This window comes from Schistocerca americana, chromosome 4, assembly GCF_021461395.2.
Source record: "Schistocerca americana isolate TAMUIC-IGC-003095 chromosome 4, iqSchAmer2.1, whole genome shotgun sequence".
Classification (NCBI taxonomy): Eukaryota; Metazoa; Arthropoda; class Insecta; order Orthoptera; family Acrididae; genus Schistocerca; species Schistocerca americana.
In genome coordinates this window covers 138,307,235-138,330,961 of record NC_060122.1, presented here as the reverse complement: position 1 = coordinate 138,330,961, position 23,727 = coordinate 138,307,235, and the positions used below count along the sequence as shown (strand labels likewise).

The 23,727-nt window shown below is 38.3% G+C and overlaps 1 protein-coding gene across 1 annotated transcript in view; it reads left to right on the top strand.

Annotated features, from left to right (window-relative positions):
• Positions 1-23,727, top strand: part of LOC124613052 (leucine-rich repeat-containing protein 49-like) — a 143,827-nt gene that overhangs the window by 109,373 nt on the left and 10,727 nt on the right. The window contains exons 6-7 of the mRNA XM_047141628.1: positions 4,191-4,564; positions 19,591-19,827. Of these exons, the coding sequence (XP_046997584.1) occupies positions 4,191-4,564; positions 19,591-19,827 (611 nt within the window). The remainder of the gene's footprint in view (positions 1-4,190; positions 4,565-19,590; positions 19,828-23,727) is intronic.

The following is a 23,727-nucleotide window of genomic DNA, read 5'->3' as shown; positions in this document are numbered from 1 at the left end:
GGTTGAGCTTCTGAATGCTAGGATGATACAGGCTGATCAGAAGAGTGCTGGTTGGTAGCTGGTTAATAGTTTTACTGGTGTCTAAAGTGGACATGGTATGGAAGATCATTTTATGGATGAGCTGGAGAGAATATTGTCTGTCAATAAAGACTGCAGTAAAGTTATTAGTGTATTTTAACAACTCCTGCTTTCCATCACAGATGTGGCATCCATTGGTGGTGAGGCTGTAAGGGAGAGACTGTTTGACATGAAACATGTGGTAGCTGACAAAGTGGAGGCACTGTTAGTGGTTGGTATGCTTCATGTTAACAGACATATTTAAGAAGCCTTATGACAGACCGGTATTGACATCTAGAAAGGTGGTTTGGTGAGTTGAAAAGCATGAGGTGAAATGGATTTCAGGATAGGTGTTAAAGGGAAGGAGAAAAGGTTGTCCTGGCTATGAGTCCAGATCAAGAAAATGTCATTAGTGAATCTGAACCAAACTAGAGGTTTTAGTTGTGGACAGAATAGGAAGGACTGCTCCAGATAGCCCATAACCAAGTTGGCATAGGATGGTGCCATGTGATTGCCCATGGCAGTGCCATGGATTTGTTTATAGATTTGGCCTTTGAAAGTGAAATAATTGTAGATCAGGATGTGGCTGGTCAGAAGGATTAGGAAAGAGGTGGTGGGTTTGGTATCAGGAGGACTTTGGGAAAGGTAGTGTTCCATGCCCACAAGGCCATGGGCATGGCCTTGCTGTACAAAGACATTACATTCATAGTGATCAACAAGGAGTCTTGTTTTGGGCTAAAAGTAAGGCCCTTAGAAAATATTGGGACTACTGCAGAGGTCAGAGCTGACAACAATGCTACAGGTTGGGTGTTCAGGTACAGTGTGTTTCATGGATGGTGGAAGTGGAGATTTGGAAAGCGGAGTAAATTAGCAAGCCATTGTCAGGAAATTGTGAGAGGCAGACTGGGGGAGGCAGGGTGGGGGGGGAGGGGGGGTTGGAGTGGAGTGGTAGGTTTCTTCTTGGCTATAGATAATCCCTTGTGGCATAAGACAGGAATAGCTGAGACAGTATCCTCAGATGGTGGTGGGACTGTTGTTCTCACTGTTGAAGGGCAAGAGTTTCTGTTGCAGTGATATCATTCAGGAAGTTGTGATTGCAGAGTATAAGGATTTTGGAAATTGAGTCAAGTATGGTTAGAGAGTGGATTGTTTATTATGAATGACCAAATTGGTGAAGGTGAGGGATTGATGGACTGGAAAAGCTGGAGGTTCTTGTGGTAGGTTGGGTGACATTTAGGATGTCAATTTTAATGATGAGCTAATTAGCTGGGCTACCGTGTATGAGACAAGATTTCAAAAATAGGATGTGAGAATCAAGCATTATAGAGGAGACTTTTTGTTATTGGTGGACGTTATTGATTAGCAGTTATTAAGAATAATTCCCTGGGCAGATTGAGGTGGGGAGGAGGAGGGAAGGATGCATGAAGTGGGAAGGAGGTAACAGGACACTGTGAGGCAGGTCTTTTAACAGATGGTTCAGTGGCTGCACAACAAGACAAAAGGAGTTCAGAGGGTACAGCACATAAGAGATACAGAGAAAGGTTGAGGTTGGGGAGGGAGGAGGACCTGGAATATGTTAAATGTATCTATGCACCGCACATCAGTCCACTGTAGGTGTGTGGTGGCCTTTCCCTTATTTCACTTATTGTTCCATACAGGAATTTCCATTATTGTTTTATATTACCATTCATATGGCTTGATAAAACAGGCAAAATATATTATCAGTGTCAGGAGTGATGGAAGAACAAATAGAATGGTTCCACCTTGCTCTGTTACAGAGTTATTAGTTAGCTAGTTATCTGTATGCCTATGGATCACAATTGTGACCTCTTAATCCAATGTCGAATGAACCAGTTTTATGCTTATGATACTTCTTATAAGTAGAAAATATATTAACATGCTGACCATTTTCATGAATTTTTTTCCTTATATCCCTGCAGTGACTTATACTACTTGATTGTGTCATGTGTATCTCTCTCTCTCTCTCTCTCTCTCTCTCTCTCTCTCTCTCTCACACACACACACACACACACACACACACACACACACACACACACACACACACGGCTACAATGCCTTCTGACACATTTCCACAAAACCAACACAGAGCCTCATCTGTTCTACAGAAGCAGTTATTAGACATTTGACTGTCCTATTCAAATGATAGTTCAACTATAGGAGAGCTCACTAGGATAACAGCACACAGGTTATTGATAAAGAAGTACAAAACCCCAGTCATATCCTAGAAAAGTATGAAAATGTTGCCAGATTTATAAAGGTAGTCTCATGTATGCTTATCACAAGGAGCTACAGAATCATGTGTTTCCACGTCCAGGGAGAAGCAGAGTTGTGCATTTTATCTGTGGAGTGTAGGAAGGCAGAAAAGAAATTTCAAGTATTCTGGTACTCTACTGCCAGAATCCTGAATACCTCAGTCTGGAAACAGATTTCACTTTCTCATTCAGTTACCACTGTCAGAACATTGTAATCTCCTCCCTCCTTCCTAATTCCATCTATTGTCCAAATTAGTCTTTTATGAAGATTTGAGAGGAGCAAAAATTACAATAAACCTTTTGGTTTACTTAGCTTCTCATGTAGAGTTGCCTCAAATTCTTCTTGTCTAGGAACCTGATTCTTAAAGCTGAAAATGTCACTTTCTAGGTCCTCACAGTTGGATTGATCTAAATAAATTTGAAGACTGTTGTTGCAGAATTTTTGTTTTTACGCAACTATATTTTCTCACATTTTAGAATATCATACAGTCTTTTGATCAACTCCCACAATCTGTGGAAATAACCATATTTCAAATGGTTTACAATTTTTGTAACAAATAAATTTCTACTAGTTTCTATTACATTATTAATATTGGTTATTATTTCATAAATGAATCCAGAAATGAACATAACAAGCAGTACAGTATGCATAATTAATAATGGAAATTTTAAGTGCGGCAATAGTTCGTAATTTCAAATGTTTCTACAAAATTAATTTCAGCTGTCATTCAGAACTAGTACTTATCAATTATAACATTGAGACCAAAATATTTTATAAAGTAATTCATTTTCATAAATTTTAGCTTGTAATATGACAAACTGTGTACAAGATTATTTGAAAGTTTTCAGAAAAGTCACTGAGATAATACTGACCTGTCAAAATTTGAAAGATAATACTGGTAGTGATAACTACTGTTGAGGAAAAATAATGCTAGAGGTGGATTTCCATTACAACATAGAGTAGAATGGTTATCAAGAACATTACCACATGGAAACTAACAAACTCCCTATGGAATGGTAGTGCCATTGATACAGCAGTCGCCATGTGTTCTTCCCATCTGGAGAGTATGGTACACCTAACTTAAAACAACTCTCCCCAGGCTCATCAGTTTGATGCAGAACTAAGGGAAACAGAATGGATTGGGACAGGTTGCTTAAAACTAAAACTTTTCAATAAAATTTTCTCACTCACTGGCGTAGTTACCCCAAACATTAGAAAGACACTATCATCAGAAATGAAAATAAGGAGTTAAGGAAACAGGAATCTGACCCACCTTACTTAAAGTTTTGATTTCCATTCTTAACATGGTATCAATTCATCTCTGAATTCACCTGAAACTTTCAGTGTCAGACTATACAGAGGCAGAACATCTGGAGAACTCTTAGTAAGCTGAGGAATACCTAAGGCATGTCACCACGTCTCATAGAGGGCATTCTGCTGACATAGAGTTGTAGTGTCATGATACAGGGCTAACATAACATAAAAACTCAAATTATAGTCAAGGGAATGGTATGTGTGATTTTGGTAAAGTGCTGGACCATAAACATCTTGGTTTGCAGAAGCGTAGGGGGGGATGATATTTTTATCTGCAAGTTACTGAACATTGCAAGTCATTTGCGTAAAGAATTTGCAGTTGTAAATTAGTTGGCACATTTCAAACTCGCATAAATAAATATCAGGTTATGCAGCCCTTCATCTGTAGTTTTGTATAAAAATTGGTTAATGGTTTTTTTTTTTTTAATTTTATTTGCTCTCACTGTTATTATTCTAAGAAAAATCTCTTCATGTTTTGACCTGAATAAACAAGTCATGAGCATAGAGAAGCTACCTGTTCTCAAATTATTTGTTTGGTTTTCTAGGTGGAGATTATCTTATAGAAATCAGTGGTCAGTGCCTCAATGTGTATGGACAAGGAGCTCTGCGCTTCATTGATCGGCCGTGGAATTCAGGAAAAGCAGCAGAAGTGTTTACTGTAAAATTCAATTATATAAATTTTAATCACATCATTTCAGTATTTGGAAGACTGAAGCAGCGCTTTCAAAATGTTGAAAACTTTGTCTTTCAAGAGACAAATATTCATTGTTTGGGTCAGCTTAATGCTCTAGCTGATGTGCAAGGTCTGACCTCTCTGCATATTGAGAGCGAAGGAAACCCCATAACACAAAAGGACTGGATTAAATATGCTATATACCGACTATCACACTGGGGACTTAAAGTTATAAATGGAAAAGAGGTATGTTGTATTTTGCAGAATCATCAGACATACTCATATACTTAATCTACTGCCACTCACTGGCTCATGTTTGGAGTAAAGATTTTTTCTATGTTCCTTTCTCAGCATCATCTACTTGTACAAGTTGTAAACTAAGGCTCTCATTTGATTGAATTTATTGATATAATGCTATTTTTGTGTATCTTAAAAGAAGTTTTTACTGGTTTCACTTCCTCAGAAATTAAAAAGTGTTTTAAATTCAATTTAAACTAAACTGTGCTTCAGAATCAAACAGCATGTTTCATGTTATTAAGCCCAAGAACAGATTTCCATATTGTTGAAATACATAATCTGCTGTTGTCCCTCTAACTTTATTTGAAGTTGCTAATGCTCCCATACTGATAGTTATTTGTGGGAAATTGACATTTTCAAATGAAATACTTGTATTTTATATAAGTAGCAGACATTTTTATGGTCTTAAATCAGTAAATTTGAATTAAATTATTTCATCTAACTTATTAAAGATAGAAAAGTTCTTATTTACTGAAAACATAGCCCAAATCAAAGAATGGATTCCGGAAACAGCAATTGTGTGAGACCCAACTCGCTTTATTTGTTCATGAGACCCAGAAAATATTAGATACAGGCTCCCAGGTAGTTGCCATTTTCCTTGACTTCCGGAAGGCATTCGATACAGTTTTGCATTGTTGCCTGATAAACAAAGTAAGAGCCTACGGAACATCAGACCAGCTGTGTGATTGGATTGAAGAGTTTTTAGCAAACAGAACACAGCATGATGTTCTCAATGGAGAGACGTCTACAGACATTAAAGTAACCTCTGGCATGCGACAGGGGAGTGTTATGGGACCATTGCTTTTCACAATATATATAAATGACCTAGTAGATAGTGTCGGAAGTTCCATGCGGCTTTTTGCGGATGATGCTGTAGTATAAAGAGAAGCTGCAGCATTAGAAAATTGCAGCAAAATCCAGGAAGATCTGCAGCAGATAGGCAGTTGGTGCAGGGAGTGGAAACTGACCATTAACATAGACAAATGTAATGTATTGCGAATCCGTAGGAAGAAGGATCCTTTATTGTATAATTATATGATAGCGGAACAAACACTGGTAGCAGTTACTTCTGTAAAATATCTGGGAGTATGCATACGGAACGATCTGAAGTGGAATGATCAAAAAAAAATAATTGTTGGTAAGGCAGGTGCCAGGTTGAGATTCATTGGGAGAGTCCTTAGAAAATGTAGTCCATCAATAAAGGATGTGGCTTACAAAACACTCGTTCGACTTATACTTGAGTATTTTCATCAGTGTGGGATACGTACCAGGTCGGGTTGACAGAGGAGATAAAGAAGATCCAAAGAAGAGCGGTGCATTTCGTCACAGAGTTATTTGGTAAGCATGATAGCATTACGGAGATGTTTAGCAAACTCAAGTGGCAGACTCTGCAAGAGAGGTGCTCTGCATCTGGGTGTAGCTTGCTGTCCAGGTTTCGAGAGAGTGCATTTCTGGATGAGGTATCGAATATATTGCTTCCCCCTACTTATACCTCCCAAGGAGATCACTAATGTAAAATCAGAGAGATTTGAGTGCGCACGGAGGCTCTCCAGCACTCGTTCTTCCCGCGAACCATATGTGACTGGAACAGGAAAGTGAGGTAATGACAGTGGCATGTAAACTGCCCTCCACCACACACTGTTGGGTGGCTTGCAGAGTATAAATGTAGATGTAGATGTAGATGTACATATTTTTGCTTATTTTTATCAACATCCGTACTGTGTTCAGTAAACAAGTCATTTTAGTCAATATATGAAACCAAATTAGGTTAATAATGTACATTAGCACAAATAGCATACACATGAATCTATACTTTTAGTATACGCAGGACTGCTATATCCTATCCAGGAGACACAAAATGGAGCATTACTTGGAAAAATCTTGAAGTGATAGTTCAAAAACAAACACTAAAAAACCTATATCATAGACAAACTTCTTCATTTACCTATCCATATCCCCACCAAAGATACTTGTTGTTCAGGGCTACAATATCAGGTGACAGAATGACTAGCCGTAACTTGCCTTCAGAAGACAAAATTCCAGTATTGCTGATAAACACATTTGAAAGTATGGAAAACAAATACTTAGTTTTCAGAACTGTTAGTTCCTTCCCCAGGGAGGAAAGGAGTGGTAGGTTGAGAGGGATCTGTCTGTTGCAAGAACAACTGAGGCAAAACATCAAGAAACAAAAAAAAACAAAAAAAATGAAATTGCATACCCTTGGTAATAGATGCACCAGAAATAATGTTGTTGTTGTTGTTGTGGTATTCAGTCCTGAACCTGTTTTGATGCAGCTCTCCATGCTATTCTATCCTGTACAAGCTTCTTCATCTCCCAGTACGTACTGCAACCTATATCCTTCTGAATCTGTTTAGTGTATTCATCCCTTGGTCTCCCTCTACAATTTTTACCCTCCACTCTGCCCTCCAATACTAAATTGGTGATCCCTTGATGCCCCAGAACATTTCTTACCAACCAATCCCTTCTTCTAGTCAAGTTGTGCCACAAACTCCTCTTCTCCCCAATCCTATTCAGTACCTCATCATTAGTTACAATGATCTACCCATCAAGGGTGATGTACTTGAGGGCAATATTATGGAAATGGAAGAGGATGTATGAAACAGGCGAAATACCCTCAGACTTCAAGAAGAATATAATAATTCCAATCCCAAAGAAAGCAGGTGTTGACAGATGTGAAAATTACCGAACAATCAGTTTAATAAGCCACAGCTGCAAAATACTAACATGAATTCTTTACAGACGAATGGAAAAACTAGTAGAAGCCGACCTCGGGGAAGATCAGTTTGGATTCTGTAGAAACACTGGAACACGTGAGGCAATACTGACCTTACGACTTATCTTAGAAGAAAGCTTCAGGAAAGGCAAACCTACATTTCTAGCATTTGTAGACTTAGAGAAAGCATTTGACAATGTTGACTGGAATACTCTCTTTCAAATTCTAAAGGTGGCAGGGGTAAAATACAGGGAGCGAAAGGCTATTTACAATTTGTACAGAAACCAGATGGCAGTTATAAGAGTCGAGGGACATGAAAGGGAAGCAGTGGTTGGGAAGGGAGTAAGACAGGGTTGTAGCCTCTCCCCGATGCTATTCAATCTGTATATTGAGCAAACAGTGAAGGAAACAAAAGAAAAATTCGGAGTAGGTATTAAAATCCATGGAGAAGAAATAAAAACTTTGAGGTTCGCCGATGACATTGTAATTCTGTCAGAGACAGCAAAGGACTTGGAAGAGCAGTTGAATGGAATGGACAGTGTCTTGAAAGGAGGATATAAGATGAACATCAACAAAAGCAAAATGAGGATAATGGAATGTAGTCGAATTAAGTCGGGTGATGCTGAGGGAATTAGATTAGGAAATGAGACACTTAAAGTAGTAAAGGAGTTTTGCTATTTGGGGTGCAAAATAACTGATGATGGTCGAAGTAGAGAGGATATAAAATGTAGACTGGCAATGGCAAGGAAAGCGTTTCTGAAGAAGAGAAATTTGTTAACATCGAGTATAGATTTAAGTGTCAGGAAGTCGTTTCTGAAAGTGTTTGTATGGAGTGTAGCCATGTATGGAAGTGAAACATGGAAGATAAATAGTTTGGACAAAAAGAGAATAGAAGCTTTTGAAATGTGGTGCTACAGAAGAATGCTGAAGATTAGATGGGTAGATCACATAACTAATGAGGAGGTGTTGAATAGGATTGGGGAGAAGAGAAGTTTGTGTCACAACTTGACCAGAAGAAGGGATCGGTTGGTAGGACATGTTCTGAGGCATCAAGGGATCACCAATTTAGTATTGGAGGGCAGCGTGGAGGGTAAAAATCGTAGAGGGAGACCAAGAGATGAATACACTAAGCAGATTCAGAAGGATGTAGGTTGCAGTAGGTACTGGGAGATGAAGAGGCTTGCACAGGATAGAGTAGCATGGAGAGCTGCATCAAACCAGTCTCAGGACTGAAGACCACAACAACAACAACCCATCTAATCTTCAGCATTCTTCTGTAGCACCATATCATCTATGCATAGATGAGGAAGAACAGTCCAATAAAGTTTATGAGCTCCTCTCAGATCCACAGACTTATGTGAGGCCTTGTGTTGTCATGGGAAAGGAGATATTCCTTTTCATTTTTGTGGTGACAAATATACTGAAGTTGCTTCTTCAATTTCTGGGTTAGTGCAATACACTTAAGAGTTGATTGTTGCACCATGAGGGAGGATGTGAAACAGAATAACCCTTTCAGACTCCCAGCTGACCAGCTGACGATATGACTTTGAACTTTTCTTCTGACTGCCATTTTGTTTCTGGTTCAAAGTGATGCACCAAGCAATTATGCAGAGGTGGTCTTTTGTTGTTCTTTATGGTCTTTTGTTAGACAGCTGGGCACACAGTGGTCATGGACCTTTGAGTACCCCAGCTGGTGGACAAGTGTGTCAGTGCTACCAACAGAGACATCCAACTGAGAAGTGAGATGTTTGATTGTGATACGTTGATCACCTCAAGTGAGAGAGTCTACACATTCCTACATTGCAAGAGTCACAGCTGAGTGAGGCCAGCTGGCACACGGGACATCAGACAGGTCTGCATGACCTGGTTGCGATGATGACAGATGCCTTGTCCAATGATTCACTGTGCTTTTGTTCACTGCCATGTATCTGTAGATATTCTTCAATCATCTATAAATATTTGTGATTCTCTGGTTTTCCACCAAAAGAAACTCAATGACAGGACTCTGCTTGGAACACACCTCCATGACAGATGCCATTTTGAAGGCTACACATAGTGTCACCACCTATCAGAACTTCATGAAGCTATAGATGCTGAAGCAAGAATATTCCACAATGTGGCACAACAAATCCCTTGTTGTTTCAACTGAAATTGGCTGAGAAAAAAAGTGTTGCATTACTTATTGAACACTCTCCATATTAATTGGTATGTTGTCTCCTTCACTTCTAAAGCATTTACATTTAGTTTAGCTACTTATTCAAGAATTCATCTGAACTATAAAAAGCATTTTCTGATCAGATAAGAAGCAAACTTTATTTTGTTGCTGAGTGTGTCTTTATTTATGCAGGAAGAGCATTGAAGACTTTTGCTCCAATGTATAGAACATGTTTCTGCACAAAGGTCAGATTTTTTTACTCACTGTAAAGATAATTCTTTTGACGTGTATTATGCTTATGAAATCTATTGTTCATTTGAAACATCTCTCTATTTTTAGTGACAGAAAATATAAACTTGTGAACTTTTTAAATTTCTGAAAATGATTTGTGCATGAAACTTTTGGCTGCACTCCACAAATAATTCTTACAGCTTGCGTTTGAAAAATGTAAACCTTCCCCACTAATTATTGTTTATCCCAAAACAATTATGCAATACTTAACAAGTGAATGAAAATTGCCATAATACGCCACTTAACAGTATTAGTTTCTCCACTTACAGTGATAAGATGTAGTAGCAGAACGTGATCACATACAGAGATGTAAAATATGAGAAGAGCAATTTCTTTTCTCAGCTTTTTGCATTTCAAGAAATTTAGTTATGGTATTTCCATTATTTTTATTGCTGTTTCCCTCATGCCACATATATATTTCTCTCTTTTAATGTTTTAATACAGAACTAAATATAATTGGTCTTCTTAGAACTCAGTGAGAGACATTTGGTGTTAAAAAATTCAACCATATCTAACAGCATGTAATTATTGGATTCCACAAGTTTGTCATCTGATCTCCTGCTCATGAAAGTGGTGTTATAACCAGCAAATAAGTTAAATTTGCAGGGCTTGCTTGCACACAGTGTTAAATCATTTATTAATATCTGCAAAAATCAGTAGCCCAAGTATTGAACCCTCAGACACTCCACAACAGGTGAAACTTCATTGAGACTGAGCAGACATATATACCCTATATCCCACCTGAGCTGTGTAACACTATCTGTTTTTCTAATCTGGAGATACATTTGAAGCTAATGACCTGTAGCACCACTTATTCCAAGCAATTTGGCTTTCTGCAAGAGAATGTATATGTAATAATCAACACAATCAAGAGCTGCTGAGAAATCACAGAAGATATGAATTGCTATCCTTTTCTTATTCAGAAATTCAAGGACTTCATTTGCATGTGACTGCATTGTGTCTTCAGTTGGATGACCATTTTGAAAGTCAAACTGGCTCTTGTTGACTCTATTCTTCATGAAGTGTTCAGTAGCTCTGGCAACATAGCTAGAATTTTAGAGAAAGCTGTTAACAAAGAAATAGGGTTATAGTGAGTTTTATCACCATTTTAAGTGAAACATTAAAATGCGATGTAGAATGTCACTTATACACAAGCAAGAATATTTCCATAAATTATTGGACACATTATCGACCCTTGCAGAATTGTTCTTTTTTAGTGACTTGATGGTTTTGCAAATCTCCTCTGCAGTGATAGGATTAAGGAGCATTCCTGGGGTTCTTTTGAAGTACCATTTGCAGCTTGACACAATGTCAAGACTTCATCACCACAGGGTTTACAGCCAATTTGATGCATAACTGACAGGAAGTGTTTGTGTCAAATCTCAGATACACTTTTTGGTTTGTCTACTAGGTTTCCTTTGCATCTGACTTTTTAAGTTGTCTGTGTTCATTGTTTGCACCTGTTTCTCTTTTTTTTACAATATTAGAATTATATATTTTCTTCTTGTAATAAAATGCTTTTGATATCTATGTTACTTGCTTTGAAATTTTGCAATGTAGTCTGCAGCATTCTCATTTTTCTATATATTTACATATCCTGATTACAGCATAAATTTTTCTTTTGATTCTTGTTGACATTTTAGTTCCTTTTTTAAGCCAAGACTTACGTACTGTATTGAAACATTATTTATGAGCCACTTCTTTGGAAAGCACTCTCTGAAACAGGCAGAAAATTCATTAATTAAATTTAGAAAATGCATTATCAAAACTGTAATCGAAGATCAATCCATTTTCTGGAACTTACAGATCTAAGTTTCTTTTGCCTGTTTGTTCTTATGAATTTCCAATGGCGAGATGGTTTCTCGAACAGGCTAACATTGTAAAGTGTGCATATTTGCCAATCATGATCTCCAACGCTATTTAGAACCTATCTGACAACAATTTTCTACCATAAAATATCTTCTAAAATATTTTGGCTAAAAATGCTTTGCCTACAAATCTTTGGGGCTTTTTACATTAAATTTGCCCAAAACTACTGATTCCCATTATATTTAACTTCAGATTATCTATTACCCTTTACAAGTTCTCCATCCTTCATACCCATTTATGGAATATATGGGAACAACAACATTGATGACAAGCAAGGGCAACTGTGGATTCTCTCTGACTGTTTAGTGCATGCTGTACCTTCGTTGTGTCCATATGATCTGTGTATACTTGCATCAATGAAATCATTGTTACTCTATATAATCATTGTGTATTGTGTATTCTATGCCCATCAATATCTGAGTCATTTTAGTGGTGACCCAAGATACTCACAAACACCTTCCTCAATACCTACAATGTTTATTCCGACATCGTTATGAGCTGACAATGCAGTGCAGTTTCCATGTTCACCATATTTCAACACCCAGAAGATGGCCTACCTGGACATGGCATACCTGCTCAGAATATTTAAGGTGCTACAGTGTCACACCCAGCACTTTCTGCAAGACAAATATACAGGTACAGTGTGTCAGTGCAGTTCTCGACAGTTCCACACTATGCAAATAGTTGGGCAGCATGCATAAAATGATTCTGATGCCATGATCTTGCCACACTTATTTAATCAGTTTCTTGATGATCATGCTTCTCAACACACTGGACAGTACTTGGATGTTCTTTTTCACCGTACTATTTTGTACAATGTGTAACCAATGTCGCTAACAATTGCAGCCATCTTGTCTCGCACCGCAACCTCCACTTGCCTTGCAAGGAAAGTACCTGAATTAACAGGAATTCAACTGACCATTACCAATCACGATATCCATGTCTCCATGCCCTCCCAGTTGACTATGGTATCACATCTTCATCTGACAGCTGGCAAAGGAGCTGTCAACCTCTCTCCATTGCGAGTCATCCTTGATGTCACGCATCTGCCTGGCGGCCACCAAACTAACGTAACTTTGCCCTATTGTCACCGATCTAGAGCACATCGCTTCTCCACAGCAATAGTCCACTGACACAGCAATTTGTCACATTGTGGACTCTCATACACATCTATGTTGGTTCCACCTGTGTTTTGGTCTCTACACATGTAAAGGCCAACAACTGTGCACACTCTCCCAGTGAGGTGCATTATCTGCACCAAATCACAGATACAGCTCAAAATGTCCTCCTACTAAATTGAACAGGACAACTTTGACACATATGATGTGAACAACAACCATGATGACATCATACTGCAGCAATTAAATCGTCTAGAGAACTGTGTCAGAGTATTATTTAAGTTACTTCCACTGCAAATTGGTTGTTCCACCACAATAAACAAGATGTTTAATCTCCAAGTGGACAATTACACCTAGGACACATGGTCCAGCTGTGCCTGGTCCCTTTCCCAGCCACAGCACTGTTGGTCGGAAGAGAATCATGCGTTGAAGAAATGGTCCAGCAGTGCATGGTTCTTACCCCAGCCACGGCACAAATGGTCAGGCACATCTGTTCGAGAACACGGAGTCATGAGCAGAGTCTCTCTCCAACCAATGCTCTGCACTACCAGGGTGTGGGACGGGTGGGGGGGGGGGGGGGGGGGGGGGGAAGGGGGAAGGGGGGAGGTGTGTGTTTCTGACTGTTTAGTGCACACTGTGCCTTTGTCATGTCTGAATGATCCATGTATACTTACATCAGTAAAATTGTTATTATTCTATATATGGATTGCATATCATGTATTCTGCAACAATCCATATCTGAGTCCCTTTTGAGAATATGTTCTGTTGACATTCTTCTGGGTAGTCCTTACCTAAATATCCAATGAGGGACTATCTTACCTCTGGCATACTTTATGCAAAAGGAAGTAGAAGTAGAAGTAGTAGAAGTAGAATTTTTTGTCTCATAACATACAATTTCAAGCCATTGACTTAAAGTACAGGAGAAACATACAATTTCAAGCCATTGACTTGAAGTACAGGAGACTCGTTAAAACACAAAAACTGGTTTACAATTTTCCTCATAATACCAGTAATACAATATACAGTACTGAATAATTACTGAATTAAGCAATTCATAATTTTCTTTCAAAAGTAACACACTTTTAAGATTAGCAGTCCTAAGTACTTGCTCTCTCCTGTTCAAATTTTCAGGTTGTCATTTATGAAGTCTTCTACTGAATACTAACATTTCTGCACTAGTTTCTCATATAAGGATTTTTTCAGTGTTTCTAAATCTATGCTCAGCAATTCTCTTTCTTTCACTTTGTTATAAATTTTCATATCCATATAATGTGGAGTTTGAGCATAGAGTTTCGAACAGTGGGTGGATAGCATAAAATTATTTTGATTTCTTGTGTTGTAATCATGTTGAAAATGATTTGCTACAAATAAATCCGGGTTACTGTGTACAAAGATAATCACCTTATATATGTATAATGAGGGAGCACTTAATATAATTAGATTATTTAGTAGTGGATGACATGATTTTCTTTGCCCTACATTGTGCATATTTCTAATGATGATTTTCTGAGGATTTATTATTCGTCACATATGATTTGAGTTACCCCAAAATACAGTTCCATACCTTATTACTGACTCAAAGTACCTGTGATATAATACTTTTTTTATGCCCGTACTGGTAGCATTGTACAATATTCTCATTGCAAATGCTAGGCTATTTAATTTATTTGCAAGGTACTGTTTATGTGATCCCCATGATAGATTTTTATTAGGTGCATTCCTAGGAATTTCACACAGCTAGCTTACTGCAAATCCTGGTTTCTGTGACGGACATGAACATCATTTAATTTTGCTTGTTTTGTTTTAAACTGCATTAACCGAGTCTTTTCCATGTTTAATTTTAAGCCGTTTAAATCAAACCAGGTATCTAGTTTTTCTAAAGTATTTAATACAGTTTGTGAAATTTGATCAGTACTGTTACTTTCAATTATTAAAGATGTGTCATCTGCAAATAAAACTGAGTGACACCCAATATTAAGTGCAGATCATTTATGTAAAACAGAAATAAAATGGGACCTAAGACAGAACCTTGGGGTACTCCATGTGAAATGGTTTTCCATTTTAAAGTATAAGTTCCTCTCTCTGATGTTATAAGCACTCTTTGTCTTCAGTTGGTTAGATAGGACTTAAACCATTCCAATACCATACTTTTCCAGTTTACCGAGTAGCAAGGAGTGATTCACACTGTCAAAAGCCTTTGATAGGTCACAAAAAATTCCTGTGGTATGCAGTAAGTTGTCTAGAGATGAGCTAATTTGATCAACAAAATTATTTATAGCAGATACTGTGGGTTTGCCTTTTTGAAATCCATACTGATTTTTTGAGATTATTTTAAATTTTTCTATTAAATTTTGAATTTGTATGGTGACTACCTTTTCAAATATTTTTGACAGTGATGGGAGAACAGACACTGGGCAATAGTTTCCCGTATGTTCTTTTGTGCCTTTTTTGAATAGTGGCTTAACTACTGCATTCTTCAGTGTGTTTGGAAAATAACCTTCTTGAAGGGACTGGTTAACTATTGTAGTTAGTGGCTGTGTAATTGTTTTAGAAACTGTTTTAAACACTTTTGTTGGTATCCCATCCCATCCTGCTGATGTTTTACTTTTTAGTGATAGTATCACATTTTCTATATATTTTACAGTAGTTTTGGTAAATGTACTGAAAAATTCACCATCAAATTGCTCACTGTTGAAGAAATTTACCTTGTCTGGGTACTCTGCTACATTGACATTAGATTTGTTTACATTCATAAAGAATTCATTAAATAATTCAGAAATCTGAGCAAGATTTACAATAGCGTTATCCTCTATCTTGATTTCAGAAATATGATGGCCTCTACCTGTGGCACCTGTTTCAGCTTTAATCACTGACCATCATGCTTTTGATTTGTTTTCACTATCCAATATAGATCTATTTGCCAGTTCTTTTTTTTTTTAAATTTTTGTAATCTTTCACATAGACAACAAAATCAGGACTTTTGTTATGTTTTAGTTCCCTATGTAGCCGTCTTTTTCTTGCACTCAAGATTTTTATTCCTTCAGCAATCCAATTGACTTTATTTCCTACATTTTTATAGTGTACACCAAGGGGGAAAGTTTCATTAAAAACATGTAGGAAGTTTTCCAAGAAATTAGCAAAATTTTCAGAGCATGAAAAACAATGATCTCTAGCCCACTCCACCTTATTTACTCTATGATAGAATAAGTGCATATTTTCTTTGCTGAACTGGGATTTGGTGTATGTTTTAATTGACCAAGGTTCTATTGTTTTTGGTTACTCCGTAAAGAGAGCACAATGATCAGAAATGCCATTGTCCTTAAACTATACAGTAATAATCTAATTGAATAGATAAAAAATCTACTCACCAAGTGGCAGCAGAACATACACACAAAATAAAATTATAATTAGGCAATCTTTCAGAGCAAGGTTCTATTGTTTTTGGTTACTCCGTAAAGAGAGCACAATGATCAGAAATGCCATTGTCCTTAAACTATACAGTAATAATCTAATTGAATAGATAAAAAATCTACTCACCAAGTGGCAGCAGAACATACACACAAAATAAAATTATAATTAGGCAATCTTTCAGAGCCATTGGCTCCTTCTTCAGGCAGAAGGGTTAAGAGGAAGGAAGAGTGGTGAAGGAAAAGTACTAGAGAGGTCTAGAAAAAGAGATTTCAGAAAAGTTACCCAGAACCATGGGTCATGGGAGACTTACCAGACAGGATGAAAAGGAAAGACTGATCGTTGGGGACTACATCGGACAAGATTTGAAAACCTGAGACGTTAGAGGTGGCAGACAGGATAATATTCAAGACAGAGATTAATGCTTAAACAACATGCATGAGTTAATAAGAGTGAAAAGCGCATGGTACGTAACAGTGGTGGGTGGGGAAAGGGGGGGGGGGGGGTGAAAAATAGACAGGTAAGACAATGAAAGATGTATAAAACTAAAATGGAGTGAATAAAAGAGTAGGTACTATGAAGAAATGCGAAGATGGAAGAAATTAACATAAACTAAGGCCAGGTGGGTAGCGAGAACCAAGGACATATTGCAGTGCAAGTTCCCACCTGTGGAGTTCTGATAATCTGGTTTCTGGGGGAAGAATCCAGATGGTGCATATGGTGAAACAGACACCAAGACCATGACTGTCACACTGTAGAGAATGCTCTGCAACAGGGTATTGCATGTTGCCAGTGGGCAGAGGGTGTATACTGACAATATGCCATATCCTGTTGCACAGCATGCTCTACAACATGACAGCTGTGACCTTGGTGTGTGTTTCACCACATGCACCATCTGGATTCTTCCCCCAGATACCAGTTTCTCAGAACTCTGTAGGTGGGAGCTTGGACTATAACATACCCTTCCTTCTTGCCATCCACATGGTTGTAATTTACGTTAATTTATTGCATCTCAGCATTCTTCATAGTAACCACTCTTTTTTTCACTCTATTTTAGTTTTATACACGTTTCATCGTCTCACCCATAAATTTTTCACTGGCCCCCACCCAATGGCCCATGGTTATGTACCATGCACTTAGTTTTTCACTTTTGTTAGCTCATGCATGATGTTTAATCAGTAATCTCGGTCTTACATATTATCCTGTTTCAGGTTTTCAAACCACATCTGATGCAGGCCCCCAATGATCAATATTTCCTTCTCATCCCATCTAGTAAGTCTCCCCGGACCCACAGTTCTGGGTGACTCCCCGAAATCTACCCCATTTCCTAGATCTCTCCAGTCCTTTTCCTTCAACCCTCTTCCTTTCCCTTCAGCCCTTCTGCCTGATGAAGGAGCAACAGGCCCTGAAAACTTGCCTAATTACAACTTTCTTTTGTATGCAGAACGCCTCTGCTCAGTGAGTAGATTTTTTTTCTATCCAATTAAATTATGAGTTCATCAAATATTGATTGCTTTTGTTGTTAAACCATACAGTGGAACTGCATGTTCTCATAAAATATAGCAGCTGTATTTTTTTTCCTTTTGCTGTATCCTAGGTTTTAGGCCATATCACAAAATAGCCAGGTCTGCCAGCTTGCCTATCCAGCAGATGTCAACAGTGGGAAAATAACATGTTTATGATCATTGTATGGCTATGTGTATTCTTGATGCACACAAACCCTTCCACCACAAAAGGGACCATCTGGTTATTTCATCACTATAATACAAATACTATGTACTATGTACTATGTACTAATAATAATAATAAATACTATGTACTGTTTTTTTAATAAAATGCCAACACCAGTTGCACCTTTTTTTCTTTTAAAAACCATGATCAGTTTTGGCTCCCCAGGCCATTATCTTGTGGTATATGTCAGGTGCCGTCAGAGTATACAGAACCAATCAGTCATGGCTTTGAGGGCTGAAACTGGCCACAGTTTTTAAAATAAAAAGAAAAATGCAACTGGTGTTGGCATTTTATTCAAATTCAATACTGCAGTTGCAGAACGTGCATCTACATGCTTCATATGCTGCCCAAGAAGTGAATTGTTTATTGCTGATACCACTTCCCACTTCTCATTTTCCAATTCTTTCTATTCAGGTATTTTCCTTCCTGGAGGCCTCTGGCCATCATTGCCTCATAGATATCTTCCTTCCTTCTTTCTCATTGGGCATCCTTTCTTCATTCTCTCTTATTGAATCCAGTTCCAAATTCATTTTGCTCCTCCCCCAACCATCATTCATTCTTTTTAGATGGTTCAGTCACAACAGCTGTTTTGCTTCTATCGTATCAATTATTCTCTTACTGACTCCGAAAATCTGTCTCATAGAATTGTTCTTCACATGTACCATCCTTAAAATGCCACAACTGCTTCTCCAAAAGTCCATTTCCAGTGTAAGTGGCCTTCATTCTCTCTGACTTGCAGCTACCATCTCTCTGCACTGCATGTATAACATGTAGATTTATAGGTGACTTATATCATCCTTTTTTTTATTTAGGTATTTCAGAGAAAAAGCTGTATTGTCTTATTGCCCTTTTCCTGTCATTACAAGGTATTTCCCATGCATGTGGTTGCGTCTGTTTGCTTCAGTGAAGCCAAGGGTCAGTGGTACCACCAAAGCTGGACAGGCCTTGATGGAGAGGCCAGACAGAGCATGCCTCACAATGATGTATCCATTCATATTATGATTGCTATTCCAGACCAGTTCCTAGTATAAAATGGGATAGATTGAGCTCAATAGTGCAATAAGGCAGCTGCTTTAATGGAAGAACCCAAGATTAAAAAATTCACGTTGGGCCATCGGGCCTGTTTACTGTCAGCTGGAAGAACTCTCAAATTATAAAATTTTTCTTATCAGCTTCAGTCTTCTCCTTTAATTTTCATAAATTACCTTCCAATGAATCTAAAGAAATGATTCTATACTAATCGAGATCCTAAACTCAACTACACAAGGCACAATCTAGATGATAACTGAACAGGCATACAACTGGTTAAGAATTACTGTAAAGTTAGAAGTAAGAGATAAACAGCAACTTTTTGATATAACCAAGGAAGCAGTTTTTTTCCAAAGTACCAAATTTCCTAATAATTTCATTCAGTTCAATTTTCCTGATATAGCCACAAATAATTAAGAAACAGTTAAAGAACAGCTAATTATTGATGAATTTCTAACTTCTGTTTCACTGTGTTGATGTGCCTTGATTTACTCCACATTCCTGAAAGTTCTCCTTCATGTTTACATTTACAGAAGATGAATTAATGAAAAATAAATAAATAAATAGCATTAAACACGACAAAACATAATGTTATATCATACAGTGGAAACATTTTGACTGCCTGAATTTCTTTTTGGAGGTAAAGGATGAAGACATAGCCGAAGCATCAGAAGAGTTCCAAGGTTTAAGTGACATAATTCTGTGGTCCCTGCCTGAGAGCCTTTTGCAGCCACTTCTTGGTCGCTTGCAGATTACTGGTACACAGCAACAGCATCAACAGATGTCAGCTAAGCAGTGGCTGTGGACTGCTGATCCTGCTTTGCGGAGTGTTGTGGGGAAAGAAGCATTGCAGTGGCGGAGATCTTCTCTGACACAGGTAAGAAAATATAAGCTAAATTCATGGAAATTTCACATTTTTGTTTATTGCTTGCATCCTGAAATTTTCATTATTTTAGCACTTAAAGTTTTGGAACAATACTGGAATATTATATGCCAAGCTAATACAAGATAAGGACAGTCAGTCACAAACATGGTAAAATCACCAAATTAGTTACATTATAGATAAACTTAGTGAACAAAATTTGTTATTCATATAATTGCATTTACAAATCAAGAAACCAACAATACTAACCTTTCATTTAGGCATAGTTGAAGAATTCTAATTCAGGTAATAATGAAGTATGCCAGTAACAAGACCATCTTCAAATACACTTCTAACCAAACAATTGTCAGTCATAGAAGTACAAAAATATCTCACTTGGAATGACATGTACATGCTGAAAGCTATTTAAACAATATCTCTAAGAATATATCAAATCTGATGATACAGACTCGTTGAGTGATCAATAATGATGGTCTATTGGGCTCAGATACTTGTGACCAATCCCTGAATCAGCAAAAATGGCATATTAAATTTAATTCTGTTATGATTTGCTTGCAATAACACCTGGCAAGTTGCTTCATGAAGAATGTAATTCCTTGTGGGTATTGCTTCGTTCGGAGATCTTTTGCACATGACTTGCATCCAGTTGTAAGTGCAATATATTCCTTATTACTTCTACGAAAACTAGAACTGGAGGACAAAAGATGCAGGAAAACTAACATGCCTTGCATCATATGTATATGTAGTTACAAGTGATCCACAGCCCATGGCAGCTGTCATAGAAAGAAACTAATAGTGGAAAGTAATTAAAATAGCCTAAAGGTGGTGGAGGTACAGGTAACTGCATTCATATACATGCAATTTTCCCACAGGGTAGAACCATATTTAGATAAAATATCAAACATTGCATGCTATGTCAGTGACAAAAGAAGACTTGTAAGAACTGATATAAAAGTGAATTACACCTTATGACAGTCTCACAGCACAGACTAGAGGTGTCAATAAGTCAACAACATAATACAAGAAAAGACAGATAGCTGAAATGCAAAACCCACAACTTATGACAACATAGACTACAAGGCACACATGCTGACAGCAACAATATGAAATACAGTACAAGCAAACATCTAACAAGAAAGAAAAATAATTTAAAGCCAAACATCTGGGGGCACTGAACTAACCAGACTACCATGACACATGATATTAAAACAACAATGTTACTAGTAAATGGTAAACACTAGGGACTGCATAATTAGAGTAGGATAATGTGGGGAACTAAGACAATCTTCAGGACAGCACTGTTGGAAACTAGATACATACACTGGGCCAGCATCATTGACACACAATTCCAGGTCAACTCATGGTGACCATCTTACCGGTTCCTGACTGAGAACATTTAAATCACACTGATCATATTCACCCCACACCAAGAAGACAGAACAATGACTTAGGGATGAAGGGGTACACTGGAATACCTTCTGAATGAATTTCTCCCAGATGATGACAGAAAAAGTTGTGAATAAACTCAGACACAACTACCAACATAAATGAATGATAACTTTACAACTTGCCTGTTCTCTCTGTATGTAGTGTTTGTAGCAATAACAAGATTAATAAGGAAAGAAAACCTGGGTCCAGATTGTATTCACTTAGTCATGCCAAATCTGCACCACAAATCTAATTTTTAACAGAGCATGATGCCTGCATCATGGAAAACGGATAATGGAGTAATAATGAAGACATTGCCATAGAACCCCTGCAGCAATTAACGGGTGGGGATGGACACGATGACAGGATTGAGGGATACACTGATGAACTCTTGGTTGTGGTGAAGGCATATGCAAAAAACAACCTGAGCACAAAGCATGTGAGATGCTACAGAAGATAAATCAGTGGTGCACATAAAATTAAAGAAACATGACAGCACACAAAACAACATATGCAGTGCTTAATGGAACACTCAGTAGTAACACAAAACAGTGACATGATATGCATGTGAGATGCTACAGAAGATAATTCACTGGTGCACATAAAACTAATGAAACATGACAGCACATAAAACAACATATGCAGTGCTTAACAGAACGCTCAGTAGTAACACAAAACACAGTGACATGCTATTTAGGGAGACACATTTTCAAAAGACAAATCAAACAATGGAAACTCCAGGTAGGAATATCAACAATGTGGGAAAAGATAGACTGCTACTTACCATAAAGAGGACATGTAAGACACAGACACACACAGTTAAAAGACACTCACATAAAGTTTTTGGTCACAGCCTTCAACAGTAAAACACACACACACACACACACACACACACACACACACAGAGAGAGAGAGAGAGAGAGAGAGAGAGAGAGAGAGAGCAGGCATACCTCACACACACATTACCACCAACTCCAGCATCTTGGGCCAGAATGCAACATCATATGGGGTGCAAGCAGCTATCTGGAGGGAACAGGGAAGGAGAAGGGATGCGGAGAGAGACAGATGCTCTCTGGTGGCATGTGCAGGGACTAAACTACAACAGGTGCAGCATCAGGAGGTTGTGGGGCATGGAAGTGTGGGAAGAAAGGAGCAGGGAAAGACAGGTGGATGCATTGGCAGGGAGCTGTAAATAAAAAGGGTGGTAGGTGAGAATGGGGAGGAGATAACAAGACAGAGGGGCTGGAAAGTGTTGGGTGGAGGATGTGGGGATAGTAGGTTACCATAGGTTGAGGCCAGGACAATTACAGGAGTGGAGAATGTGTTGTAAGGATAACTTCCATCTGTGCAGTTCAAAAAAGTGGTGGTGAAGAGAAGAATCCAGATGGCTTAGGTAGTAAAGCAGCCATGGAAATCAAATGTGTTATGTTCAGCTGGATGTTGTGGCACAAGGTGGTCTACTTTGTTCTTGGCCACAGTTTGGCAGTGGCTGTTCATCCTGGTGGACAGCTGGTTGGTAATACAGAAAGCTGTGCAATGATTGCAGCAGAGCTGGTAAATGACATGACCACTTTCACAGGTGGCCCAGCCCCAGATGGGGTAGGATAAACCTGTAACAGGACTGGAATAGAAAGTGTGTAACACTGTTATTAACCACCAACAGTACCTGAATTTTCACTCACCACTAAATCTAGAGCCAAAACACTTGTGTAACACTGTTGTTAACCACCAACAGTACCTGCATTTTGATAGCTATCATCCCTTTCACACCATAAAATCCCTCCCATAAAGCCTGACCACTCAGGTACGACATATCTGTAGTGACAAAAATGACATGGCCACTTTCACAGGTGGCCCAGCCCCTGATGAGGTAGTATAAACCCGTAACTGGACTGGAATAGGAAGTGCTGGGTCGGTGGATTGGGCAGGTTTTGCACCTGGGTCTTCCACAAGAATATGATCCTTGGACTAAAAAGTTGTAGAGGTTGGTTGGGTGAGAGAACACCACTTTAGGAGGGGTGGGAAGTATCTTGGGCAGGATGTCCCTCATTTCATGGCATGATGATAGGTAACCAAAGCCCTGGTGAAGGATGTGGTTCAGTTGTTTCAGTCTGAGGTGGTTCTGGGTGGAGAAGGGGACACTCAGTTGTATAGTTATCATTCATTTATGTTGACAGTTGGGTCTGAGTTTATTCACATCGGAGAAATTCGTTCAGAAGCTATTCCAATGTACCCCTTCATCCCTAAGTCATTGTTCTGTCTTCTATCAACTCACCACCAAATCTAGAGCCAACACACTTGTGTAACACTGTTGTTAACCTTTCCACCAAAACCCTTAGCTCCACAGAAGTTTCAATCTTATCCAAAGGCCTCATCTTCAGCTATACACACAAATTTAACCATGCTGGACTTTTTAAAGACCTACTCTCCTCCTCCTGATCCATCCAATGGGAGCACTTCTTTGCC